The 13,832-nt window shown below is 42.8% G+C and overlaps 1 protein-coding gene across 2 annotated transcripts; it reads left to right on the forward strand.

Annotated features, from left to right (window-relative positions):
* Window positions 1-10,794: 10,794 nt before the first annotated feature.
* Window positions 10,795-13,202, forward strand: LOC311042132 (putative nuclease HARBI1). 2 transcript variants are annotated; one of them, XM_084052685.1, is made up of 2 exons: window positions 10,795-11,032; window positions 11,904-13,202. In XM_084052685.1, the coding sequence occupies exons 1-2, from the start codon at window positions 10,856-10,858 to the stop codon at window positions 12,936-12,938; spliced, it is 1,212 nt and encodes a 403-aa protein (XP_083908811.1). In that variant the 5' UTR covers window positions 10,795-10,855; the 3' UTR covers window positions 12,939-13,202. The 2 variants fall into 2 exon arrangements, with proteins under 2 accessions (XP_083908811.1, XP_083908812.1); XM_084052686.1 differs by having other exon boundaries at window positions 10,795-11,029.
* The last annotated feature ends 630 nt before the right edge of the window (window positions 13,203-13,832 follow it).

Genomic DNA, 13,832 nt, shown 5'->3' on the forward strand with positions numbered 1-13,832 from the left:
CGTGTCTACCCGAGTGCTCATCAATACCATCTGATCAGCAATCAGCTGGGTGAAGCAGAGTTTCCCGCACAAGATTAACAAAGGTCTCCTCCTGTCCCTCCATTGGAATGTTCTGGCCTTCCCATTTGCATTGTCTCCTCACCATCCCTTATCTTGCAGCCCCCTGCTGTGGAATGCAACCCATGTTGACAAAGCTGGCAGACACAGGGGTAGCTTTTAGATTGATCTGATTGAAGTTAGGGGGTATTCAGGGTTAAGGGTTGTCTTGCTCAGGGACACTTTTAACACAAAGTCAGGGCTGGGGGGCAAATCAGGGGCCTTCCGTTTCCCAGACAGCATATATACCCCATTAAGGTATGGCCCTGAATATCTGAGATCAGATGGAGGTTTGAGGGACTTTTGGTTGGTCAAGGGAAGGTGAGAGGAGCTCTTAGGGATTTGTGTTTCCTCTTCTAGAAATAAACATGTTTTCACCTTGTGTAGATTTATTTTCTATCACAGGTTACAGCAGCATCAGCAGGTACTAGCCATACATTTACTAAACACGATGACAGATTACTTTAGCAATACTGCATGCATACTCCCTCATCCCTAAATAAGTGTGAAGGTACAACTCTTCATCTTCAATTATCATGTACCTCACTCAAATGCACAGCAAAGACCAATCCAATGCCAATTTAATCTCCTTGTAATAGAGGGCGTTATAAATGATCTTTAAACAAGCTGACCACTTAAATCCAACAATCCGATAAGGTGATTAAATCAACACTTAGTAGACATGGGGGTAGGTTTAGGACATGCATCCCAATACTAATTGCCGGCAACTTGCAAAAACAAGCCTAAATAAAGATTAACTGATCTTCCTCTGATTATGTAACAATGGAGAGGCCTTTCATTCAAGCATTTTAATGCAATTTTAGTTTCATTAGATAGAGAAAAACACAATTGCCAATAAAGTTTATATAAAAAGGGCAAATGGTTCCAAGCAATTGAAAATGAGCTTAACAAGATGTTTTACCACCCTCTGCTGGCAGAATTTAAGTTACAACAACAAAAAATGAGCTTTAGGATTACAGAGACATGGAGAACAGTATAAATCAATCTTACAGTTGGACAATAGTGGAGAGGCACTGCCCAAGGCAAATGAACAATTTGAATAGCATACCATACGCTATTAAGCTTGGGTAGGCATTACCTGACAAGTATGTAAATAATCATTACTATTCTCATGCTTGAGCATGGACCTAGGTGAATCACCTGTCAACTATGCAGATATACTAAGGCATCAAGGGTGTTACCGATTTGGTGTGGCTTTGTGGTCACATTCCCAAACATTGGGAACAAGCGCAACAAATGGCTTTCAAGGAAGCCATGCTCACACATGTAGCAAACATATGCAGTCATCACTCGGCTGTCTGGCATTTACTTTCTGTAGGAAGGAGGAGCTCATATTTCAAGAGCATGATTTTGAAATCCTAATACCTCAGGCTTTCGACTTCCCTGAGATGAAGTGTGTCTCTGAGAAGTCTCAACATAGGACACAGTTCTTTTGGGACACACAAGCATTTTGTCTGTCCTTTCCAGGTTCCAAACTGTGGATGAAACTGACGCCAGCAAAGCCAGGAAAAAACAATGCACTAAGCCTTGCTTTCAGACCAGCAGACACTGAACAGAATGCCTGTGAAAACACAGACAGGGTTTGGGCTGGAGTGGAGACTGACACAAAATTCCCATAATCACACAAAGATGGCAAAAAAAACAAAAACATATTAGATTCATAATTCTGCACCAGGCTAATAAAATACATATATCGGGTACACAATGTCCCAGTGCTCACAGCCAATGAAAACCCTTTAGGTTTCCTCTCTTAATCCCACCTCCTCACTGTCACTCTCAACCCAAATCAATACAAACAGAGTAGTCTCAACAGCATGAGGGCTGGGCTCAGTTGTGAACAATGGCAGGGTAAGAGACAATAGCATCAGCAGCTACTGTGGTAGGACTATTGCCGTAACACTAAAATCTATAAAAAATATCCCTAATCTGATAGCATCACAGTGAGCGGAGTAAAGATTACATCACCATTGACCTTGATTGACAGTGGAGCTGTGCAACCCTGCCCCAGCCTGGGCAGACTAAGACCCTCCTCCTCACACATGACCGTAGTGTGAACACGTGCAGCTGTTTCCATGGTTTCCTCATACTGAACATGCCAGCGCCTCTGCTTGAAATCGAGAGCAGTTTCATTTCAGCTATTGTGATTTGCTCACGTGGTGAAGAGATATGTCTTCGACCGAGAGCTTACAATTGAGTCTTCATGGGCAGAGGTCACATAGAAAAGAATAAGGGTGATTCCCCGCAATGATCCAAGGAAAAGTCACAATAGCGAGGACATTTGCCTTCATCTTCAACTTTAGTAAACCTGTATTCCCAAACAGTCCTAAGTGCTAATGTAGTCTTGTACAGCCCAGGAGTCAGAGAGTAAGGGGTATGTATAGCATCAGTCATGATGCACAGTCCAGGAGTCAGAGAGTAAGAGGTGCGCATAATGTCTGTGTAGATGTTTTGAGGACAAAGTACAATTCGTTTTCAGCACGAGACAGACATGTACTACAGGTGTGCATGTTACTACACTAGTGTAGAGCAGTGATTCTCAATATTTTACATTTCAAGGTCTCCCCTTACAAATGGAACCAAAAGGACCCTGGTTACAGGTCTGTAACTCTGAGAGCGTACAAATGGAACCGTACACAGGTTCATTTGGTTCCATTTGTACACTCAAGAGTTATGAGGGTCCTTGAAATTATTGGCCTACAAAATGCTGCCACACTCAAGAGTTATGGGGGTCCTTGAGATTATTGGCCTAGAAAATGCTGCCATAATTTGATGGTTCAAATTTGGCTGAATGTATTACACTGCAGGAACTAAATTACAGTTACCATCAACCTATATTCATAATTTCAATGCCATTTCAGTCACTGCCACTGGTGGATCTTTCAACAAAAGCTACAACTTTACTTAAACCCCACAACCAGCGCTACCAAAAGTATCCAGTGTTGCCATATTTTGCGAGAGAAATAAATCAACCAGGTCTATGAAAACAAGGCCAAAAGAAGCAGGCCACAGGAACACCGTTGTCAGCTATTTGAAAATAGCAGATCTACAAGCTCAATGCGTTTTGAGCTTGTAGATCTGCTATTTTCAAAGACAAATCTGAATGTTTGTGAATCATTTTAAATACAGAAATGGGGGTGCCTGGCACAAAATATGTTCAGATCTGTGGCCAAGTTAAGTGGGTACATGAAAACGTTTGAGAACCACTGGTTTAAACAACATTAGGAAGCAAGCCCAAATAAGCAACTACACTACAAACAAGCCCCCCCCAAAAAAACACAACCCGCGCAACCACCAGTGGGTCTACTTACAAGCAACTTTACAGGAAAACAAGCCCAATTCGCTTATAATAAGCAGACCAGGCAACACTGGTTGTATCCCTGCAGACAATGGTCAGCTGTTTAACTGCAGCGGTGGGTACAAAATGTACAGATGATTCTCACCCATGTTGATCAGTATACATACAGGCAAAAGAAGCGCAAATAACTTAATAAGCCAGTGTATGTTTATATTACACAAGCAGAGTAGGCTACTTTGCATGTCAATCTCTATAACTATTTATAATAGCCAATAAAAAAATGAATAACTCACTTTTGCCCTAAATAATCCAGTACACACACAAACCCTCACTTAAACCTACAATTTATGATTTGACAATTAATCAAATCATATAATTGAACTACTATTAATTAGCCTACATTGAGCCAAATTGCGTTTGCAATACAAATACACACTAAAGTCTTAAGTTTACCAATAAGCCAAGCAATAAACTACAAGCAGCAACTGCAATGTTTTGACTTATGAAAAGCAAAAGCAAACATATGACCCGTAAAGAGCTTAAAAAGTTTAAAATTGGTGAGCCAATTCAACTACCAGTGATGTTACAGCAGGTGAAATTGACGGACGTAATTTTTCTCTGTTGATTTTTTACTGCAAATTAAAAATGAAAGATTACTCCGTAAACTTTACAGCATTTAGTGTAAGTTTGCTGTGCCTATTAAAGCAAAAAAGCAGAAGAACGCTCATTGTCTGTGTGTCATGTAACCAAATTCACCAACGCGCTACAACAAACCAGGCAGTTTCTGAAACATTGAACATCTCTTCCCTAAACTGAAGACTTTTGCACAGAATTATAATTTGAACATATGTATAGATTGTGCTTACCTGCAGCTGGGCTTGTTTGGAGCAGTTTGAGGCACGCAGCAGCCTGTGGAGAGGATAAGCACACAATGTTCACACACAGTGCAAAATGCAAACTATATAGGAACTGGAAGCTGCATGGGCCAGCCTATACGTTCATGATGGGGGTGGGGCTCTGCTGCACCAGGCAGGCAAGCACATGTGAATGGCATGCGATACAGCCAGTGTTGCCATGTCGGCTTATTATAAGCGACTTTGGCCTTCTTTTTCTGTAAAGTTGCTTGTAAATATTGGTGGTTGCGTTTTTTTTAACTTGTTTCTAAAGTGTAGAGTTTTTGTAATTATTTTTTGAACCTGTGGTTCTCACATATTTTCATGTCATGGACCCCTAAAGTATGTATCTGTCAATTTGTCCCTAACCCACGTCTGACAATGTTTTTGCCAGGGAGCCCCGTACCAGATTTGTGTTGTTAGAATGTTTCAAGAATCTTCCAAATCTTTGGAATTTGGATTTAAAAATAATGAATAGCATATCTACAAGCCCACAAAGCGTCGCATCATGATGCATGAAGCTTGTAGATCAGCTATTTTCAAATAGCAGATGTATGTACAGGTTTAGAGTGCTCATTTGGCCTTCCTTGGCTATTAAGTCGCTTCTTTTGGGCTTGTTTTCCTAGACCTGGTTGCTTATTTCTCTCACACAATCTGGCAACATTGAATACAGTATGCGCCCCTGAGGAATTTATACTCGTCCTCTCAGCTGGGGGTTCAATGTAAACATTTGGCTTAAATTGGGCCTTCTTGGAAAAGTTGCCCATAATTTGTCATTTTGCACGACTGACATATGCCTACATCACTATGTTGGTTGAAGCTAATGAGGTGTGTGTGTGTGTGTGTGTGTGTGTGTGTGTGTGTGTGTGTGTGTGTGTGTGTGTGTGTGTGTGTGTGTGTGCGTTGAGTGTTGGGGGGGGGTGTAATTAATCTGTACAAACTATTTTGTGAACATCTTAATAATACAACACATGTTTGTTAGAACGCCTCTGGTCGCCTCCTTGTGACTTTTGTTTCAAGGACGCAAGAATGAACTGGTTGACCCCAGGCCGGGGTCTGTGGTGGTTGAGCAGCCTGGCAGGGGTCCTCCTTGTGATGGACATTTCATCAAACTAGAATTTTGCCAGTTGCCACGGACGGGCTACACACACAATGAAAGGTCACCAGAAACACATATCCTTACAAAATGTTCAAGGCTGCTTCTGAGTATACCTGACCTGACCCAGGTTACAACTGGCATTCAGATGCCAGAGTAACTTAGTAATTGCAGTAATTGAGTTGTGCCAAGTAAGAGCGCTAAAGAAAGTTTGTGCTACAAAATAACAAACAATAGACATCAAACTTGTGATTTATCTTGACATATCCTTGCTGGAACAACCAGCTTAGATTATGAGATGGTCAAGCTGGTTGGCTAAAGACCAATCCAGCTTTGTAACATTTCTGAGCTGGTCAAGCTGGTTGACCAGACCAGACCAGCTTGATAAAGCTGACTCAGTCCAGAGTGAATTTTCTTTTCTTTTTCAGCAGGGATGTCAACAACATAGAACTATGGAAATAACATCTATCTAAAATAACACAACTAGCATTTAGTCAACAAGCAGGAATGAAAAGATTATTGTAAGTGAGATGAGGTGGTAGAGTCTGAAGATGTGAGATTCGAGACTGCTGCGGCAAGGCAGAAGATGGGGACTGACTGCAGTCCTCCTGACTGATGGAAGTGAGGAGGGAAATAGTTCCTCAAGCTCAGTCATCAAACAACCAAACTGTGTTTCAATAAGCTATGAACACCTGTCTCTTAAGATGTTCTGAGACCTCACAAGAACAGAATCAACAGTGTTATCTCTACTCAGCATTCACCCACCTCAGGCCAATGTAATAGGTTTACTATACATTTGACATCCTTGATTGATGTCCTGTGTTGTCCTGATGTGTCCACATCAAGGACACATGTTCCCCATTCTGCCCTGCTTAGCTCTCTGTTTCTACTGTATACACTCAAGGGCTTTGTGTGGATAGTGACACTCTTTTTTGAAGTTTTCAATACCCAGAAAGGTGATATTTACATTTGTATCAACTACTGGACTGGTTCTCTTTTTGTGAGTGGTGGTGTGTGAATGGCAAAAAAACAACGTATTCCCGTATTTGTAGAGCTTAAGTACTTAAGTACAATTTTGAGGTATTTTTTTGTGGGGGTATGAGTATTTCCAATTTGCAATACTTTTACTTCTACTCCACACACTCATTCGAAAACTTGAGTTACTAGTTACTTCATTATTATTACAAAACATACATTAACCACTTCAGCCCCCTATACATTTCAGCCATTTGAAAATAGCTGATCTACAAGCTCACAATGCATCGCATCAAAAATAAATTATAACGTTTTTGAAATGGGACATTCGGCACAATGAGTACTTTCTACTTTTGGTGCTTCGAGTACATTTTGAATTCCGGACTTTTATTTGTAACAGAGTATTTCTATATTGCAGTATTGATACTTTTACTAAAGTAAAACATGTGAGAGTACTGTTTCCACCACTGCCAATTTGACCCACATTTAGAACAGCTGATGTTGCTGCCTCCTCAGATCTATATGGGACAGAGAGTCAGACAGTCACAGATACACAGTAATTGAGTGCTATTGAGATTAGACAATGGTTAGATATTAACCACGTAAAGAAGGGTGTGTACATCCACCGTGGCAAATTATTTCCCATGGTCCAAAGCAATCTTTCTAGAAACTTTGACCTAGTTTGGTGGCAATGAATGAAGAGAGCCCTCTACTGGGTAGAAAATGACATGACAACTTTTGGCCTAGCCCTAACGTCTCCATGCTCCAATCTCACTGGTTTTGTAGTCTGCCACTGTTATGTCCTCTACGGTTTATCCAGTGTCTTGTTCATTACTTGATGTCACCAGAGCACTGCAGGCCATCCTGTTTAATCTGTAACACATTGGGGAAATAGCCGTACTAAGCTCACAACGCGCAGACATAACGCGTTGTGATCATGTAGATCGGCTATTTTCGGTAGAACACACAATACAAATCACAACATTCAGGCAGGCAGGAGCAAGAGTAGTAGTGTTGCCAGATTTTGTGAGAGAAATAATCAACCAGGTCTATGAAAACAAGCCCAAAATAAGTGACTATTAGGCCAAATGAACGCTTTAAACATTAAACCTATATCAATCCGTTGGCTATTTGAAAATAGCCAATTTACGAACAAGCTCACAACGCGTTGCATCTGCTATTTTCAAAAGAATCTTGGTAAAAATTTGGAAAATGCGGAATATTTTAACAACACAAATCTGATACACGGTGGCCGTGGCACAAAATATTTCAGTCCGCAGACAAGTACACTGCACAGGTCAATTTGGGGGGTCCTTGACATGAAAATGTTTGACGTTGTTTCACTGGTTTAAACAACATTTAGGAAGTAAGCCAGTCGTTTATAATAAGCAGACATGGCAACACTGCTGAGGAGCCCTGTACATATTAGCTCCTCCTACCTGATGACGCGAGTGAAGCGTCATTTTGAAGGGACGTTGTCAGTGTTGCCATGTCCGCTTATTATAAGTGTCAGCTAGCCCCTGTAGTTTGGCCTTCTAGGGCATTGGTTCTCAAAGTGGGTCCTTGGGAGGGTACCAGGGGGTCCCCAGTAACATTTGTTAATAAAGCATCACAATCATTAACCACTTTATCCATATTTTATACTTTGGCTAATAAAAAATACAAGCTCATAGCACAGCACCAAGTGCAGCGCTATGAGCTTTTAGATCTGCTTTTTTATTTTTATTTTTTTAATTAAAAAGGAGAACATTTTGAACTCAAATCTTTGCTTCTGGGCATATCGAATATCAATATTATTTACATATCAATTTGGGGGTCGTTGGCACGAAAAAGTTCTGTACTAGGGCATGTGTGTGTGTGTGTATTTCCCCTGTCTGACATTGTCTCCCCTCAGGTCCAGCTAGCTCGAGTAATGTAGGGTGCCAATCCGGTGTATTGGGTGCTCCCAGTGTGCACTATAAAATGCTGGGTGTGGCGGCTATGGCCCCACCACTCAGTATCTCTCTCCTTCCATGAGAGCAGCAGCATTTTGTCCTATGTAGTTTAGGCCTTGGTTTGCATTACGAGCCAGGTCGTAACAAAATGGGGGCTCGTCCGACGTCCGGGATCTAGCACACAACACGACTCGCAGGTAGCAACACAACTCCCGGTACCTTCGATTCTCTCCCACTTGGCACCGGCCAGCGCGGCCTGTGTGGGCAGATAGGCGGTCAGCACGGGTGTGGTGCCGGTCTCCAGGATGTGAAGGTAAATCTGGAAATAGAACGGCGAGAGGCGGAAGGTGGGGCATTTCCGCGAAGACACAAAGAACTGGTTTATCGCCTCCCCTAAGTCACCGGTTCAGCACAGGTACAACGGAAGGAGGTCCGTCACTTCCTGAAGTCTTGTTTGGTGTAATTTTGTGCTGTAATTTAATTGGTATCACTGCACAATATAGTGGTTAGCAGTCAGGATGGGTGTGACAAGTGCGTTGTGTCTGAGGCGTGGTGGTCCCCGCGTAGGATTAACAGTGTTTCCCCCTGTGGGACTCCCTGTAGTATTCTTTTGTGTTTGTTTGTTTATCTTTGTAGATTCTGTTCCACACAAGATGGGACGGAGTCGGGGTGGTGCCACTGGGATGCCTTGTGTGGTAGGGGGACTCAGGAGGGCCACTGAAGACCAGGGTTGAGTGATTCAGTTTAGTTTTATGTGAAGCAGCTGAGGTAGGGGGGAACACCGCACCTGTAGGCGCACCTGTCTCACCTGTCCTGGCTTTGCAGGGTTGGAGAGAGAGCATTTGTTTTGTTTAATTGTAATCTAATAGGTCACTGTCCACATTGTTTTCCCCTTTCTGTCTAATTGTTTGGTCCAGTACCTAAATCTTGTGAGAGCTCCATGTGTGGGAGCTTTAGATCAGTTTATAATTGGTTAAGTAATGTCAGGAGTGGTCTTCACCAGGCCGGTGCAGCTTGGGAGGCAGTGTGTTGTCTCTCTCTGCCAGGCCGTAGATGGCTGGGAGGTGGAGATTTTGTTTTATACCGAAGTGAGTCTTGTCTTGCCAGTCCAGAATGGTCGGTCTCGGGCGACGCTGGATGGATCGGTGTGGTGCTTTGTGTGCACACTCCTGGTGAGCTGGGACAGCCTGGGAGGAGCCTCCACCCTGTTTTTTTTTTTTCGGGTTGGCCTTATTAAAGTGTACTGAATGACTGGATTTTGTATATCTGAATCAGAAAATGTTGAGGGAGTGTCTTATATGTTGGACAACGTGACCTGGGTTTTGTCATCTTCAAGTCTTGCCTGATTCTGTCTCGTTCCTACCTTCTGTCCCTGTTCCTCTCCTCTTAAATGCTTCAAGAATACCGGTAATCTTAGTTGCTGAGGGAGGGCCTGGTGTGTTGGGTGCAGATGGGACTGGCTGGAGTGGAGATAATTTGGGGACTTGTTAGTTTATAGTTATCCTAGGTAAATTATGTCAGTTTGGTTAACACTGGTTTGGTTCATTTTGGTTGAGCACGGTGCCGTCGGTAGGTCATATTTACCGTATGCTGGGGGGACTCAATAGTCTCAGCTGGCCTTCTACCTCTGATGCGCATTAGGGCTAGAGCTGTCAGGACGTACCCTCGGCCTAACACCGTCACTTTTAAAACGTTTTAACTTCAGCAAGCATATTTTGTATCTTGCCTTATTTGTATTTGGTTATATAAATGGGGCAATCTCATGTTTTCAGTTCTGTCGGATAAAACAACTGCCAACCAAATTTTGGTAGTCTTAGTCACATTTTCAAAGTAATATTATTTTCTAGCTTTCTTTACTAAATGACACATGTTTAAGTATGTTATGTTGATTATTCTGTTAGTTTCTCGGTCCCTTATGGAACCTCGCTTTGTAGGGGGGGGGCTTTGTAGTTTGTTTGGCCTAGCTATTAGGGCATGTGTGTGTGTATTCCCCTGTCTGACATTGTCTTCACTCATGTCCTGCTACAGTAATGTGGGGTGCCACAAAGTTGATCCTGTACAGGATCAACTTTCTAGTCAGTAGAATACCCTGAAGATTCTCGCAGGGGCCCTCATCTCATTTTAAATAGGCCAAGTACTTTTATGAGCGATCCAGTTTAGAGACCTTTTATTGTGAATTGTACCTCCATGTACTTTTACCATGTCTTTCTAAATAAAGTATTCAATCAATCAATCAAAGCCAATCAGGTGCATTGGGAGCACCTGGCCGCTAAATACAAACTGTCTCTCCTTCCATGAGAGGAGCAGCATTTTGTCCTGTAGTATAGTCCTTGGTTTGCATAATTCAACACCCCCAACAAATACAAATACATTTTCAAATAGCCGTATCCTAGTCGCTTCTTTTGGCCCTATTTTCATAGGTTGCTTATTTCTCTCGCAAAATCTGGCAACACTGGGTCAATCGCTTATGACGTAGTAATACACGCACAGCTGGATCTCTCTCGAATGCACTCACTCATTCATAGTCATACATCAACAACAAAGTATGGTCCGTTTTCCAGACTCTGATCATCTGTACTGTCTGGGTTTCTCTCGTGATGTGGTGAAGACGGCCGCCATAGCGTGTGTCCTAGGCATATGGGAGGAGATACTGCAGGAACAACGGCGCTCAGCGCGCAGGAGAGCGTGGCTGCGGCGCGCCATTCTGCTCCTACAGGAGGTAGTAGTAGCTCACAATGTACTTTCAACATATAAGTTGTGCTAAAAGACATTGGCTGTGCCAATCTTGCATGACATGTGATTAAAAATAAAACATAAAAGGCGGTAGGAAAATGCATGGATGTAATCATACCCAAAGCTTAGCCTTCCCAAGATTGCCCTGGAATGTCACCAGCAAAGCCCGTACTTCTCCAAAACATGTACAAATGCAAAATAAAAAAACATGAAAGAAATAAGTAATGTAAAGTATACATGATACATGATGTGAACATGCACGGACCATGGTACATCATTATCAGACTTAAATGTATCCTTCAACTTGTTGATGCCCCAAAATGACTGGATATACAGGTAGAAATATTAGACCTTAATTGTCGAATGTTTAAGCAAGTTCTAATCATGTGTACTTTACTTAACTTAAGACCATTTTTCTATATTTTGGACAAAATAGACCATTTTACGTTGAGGTGCCGGTGCCCAGATGTCCCTAGTGCCCACCTATCCTGTTACTCTTGCATGTAGCCTATTCCAGCCACAGAAGACGCAATGCGTTTTGTCGAGGCTGGGGAGTCGGGATTCCACCTGTTGCCATGTGTACTGTACTACTGGTTGGCAGGTGAGTACACTGCACTAACCTAATAACTACCCCCCACAAAAATGCATTGCGTGTTCTCTGGCTATGGAATACATGCAGTCAGCATATGGAATTTCAGCCATTCTAGGGCTAACATGGAGCCTACACCTAGCACTTATAAGGTCAGATTCGAAATCTGGATAAAAAGCAAATGACATGCATGCATTAACATGGCCATGTTAATAGCCATTGATGTATAATGTATATATGCCAACAATCACACTGTAATTTTCCTTCATAGGGCAACAATCTTCCAGGACCCCGGAAATATGCTAGAGTCAATAGAGCTCTGCCGGTGCTGCAACAATTTTTCAATGGGGAACAGGACTTCCTTTCAGACTACCGTATGAGCAGAATCTCCATTCAAGCCCTTATTAGGCTGCTGCCAGGACAGGAGGGGACACATGGCTGGGGAAAGCACATAATGGTGTTGGTAACGGTGTACTGGCTGGCACATGGATTGTCCTACAGTGCTGTGTCCCACGCTTTTCACATTCCCAGATCCACTTTGTGCAGGTTGGTCCACAGAGGAACAGAGATGATTGCAGCCCTACGCCATGAGGTGATTCGCCTTCCCACTGCTGAGGAGCTTGACCAGGTTGGTCAAAATTTTGAGCAGTTGGCCAACAGCTCGGCCTTCTCCAAGTGTGTGGGTGCCATAGATGCATGCCATGTTCACATCAAGACCCCTTCTGTGCCAGGCAGCCAGGTCTACCTCAACAGGAAGCTCTTCCTATCCATACAGCTGCAAGCAGTATGTGATGGTCAGGGAAGGCTCCTTAACACCTTTGTGGGGTGTCCTGGCTCTGTCCACCACACCAGAGTCCTGAAGAATAGTAGGATATATAAAGAGACTCTGTACCCTCCTCCAGGTTACTTCATTGTTGGGGATGGTGGCTACCCCTGCATCGACCGTCCTGTAGCCATCCTCACTCCATATCGGGAGCCGCTGCAGGAGAGGCAGAGTCACTTTAACCACCACCATGCCAAGGCTCACTCGATTATTGGGCGAGTCTTCGGTATGATGAAGATGCGCTGGAAGTGCCTGCTCCTCAAGGCTCTGGACGTGCCCCACACATTTGTCCCCACTGTCGTCACTGCATGTGCTGTCCTCCATAACATCTGCCTGACTTCAGGAGACACCCTTGAGCCCATTCTGAATGAGGACAGCGTGCCTATTCCGCCACCTCGTCCGGTGAGGGGGGAACAAAGTGGGCATGGTCGGCGAGACAGCTTGGCAGGCCAACTTCCTCTTGCTGACCATGATTATTTATAGTTTTGTTATGCCATGGGTTCTGTAGGATTTGAGCATTGATTCTACAAGTGTGTGTGTATGTGTGTCTGGGGCTGATCTCGCAAACGGCTGGACCGATCAGTACCACATTTTTGTGCACAGTGCCAGCCAGTTATACCAAGCAATTACCTCCACACCTTTCCCCCACCTTGAAATATTTATTTTATTTTATATTGGAAGTGAATGGCTATTGAAACTTTGCCCATGTCATATACAGTATCATAGATGCATCATAGAAGACCACAAAGACCAAGATCCTCATAGGAGCCACACTGTTATTAGACCTTAGTCTTGTTTTCTTTATTGTGGCTTATTATAGGTAAATGTGAACTTTTTAAAAATATATTTTTGAATTAAACTTCTGTGCTTTCAAACACTGACCTGATCTGTTTATTTATGAATTCCTTTTCCCACATGCCTATATAGTATCTTTATACATGTACAGTATATATTATATACTGTATGTGTGTCCATGTTAACTCTAGGATGAGAATGACATACAATTGGAAATATTGTTTTAATATGGATAAACTTATGTTCAATGTTTTCAGTGAGTCATATTCATATACATATACTGTATGTACACAGATCATTTATTTGACACGGGTTTATGATAGACTTACAGTATATATTGCTTTTGGGGATACTCAAATACGCTTCACAAACAACATAAACACAATTAATGAAAGCAAAATAAAAAGATGGGGACTGCAAAGATAGGGATTAGGTGGGGAAGGAAAGTCTGAAGAGGTGGGTTTTGAGGGCAGTTTTAGAAGAGAGGCTGTTATGATGTGAGTTACTTGGAAATGAGTTCCACAGAGGGGCTGGCAACTGAAAAAAGCCCCATCACCCCAGGTTCAGCACTTGGGGATTTCT

This window comes from Gymnoscopelus microlampas (assembly GCF_963454915.1).
Source record: "Gymnoscopelus microlampas genome assembly, chromosome: 3".
Classification (NCBI taxonomy): Eukaryota; Metazoa; Chordata; class Actinopteri; order Myctophiformes; family Myctophidae; genus Gymnoscopelus; species Gymnoscopelus microlampas.

Bases quoted from the DNA above. Each gene is read 5' to 3' on its own strand.
- LOC311042132 (XM_084052685.1), top strand. From the start codon at position 10,856: ATGGTCCGTTTTCCAGACTCTGATCATCTGTACTGTCTGGGTTTCTCT. The intron at 11,033-11,903 runs GTAGTAGCTCAC...TTTCCTTCATAG, and splicing joins TTCTGCTCCTACAGGAGGTA to GGCAACAATCTTCCAGGACC.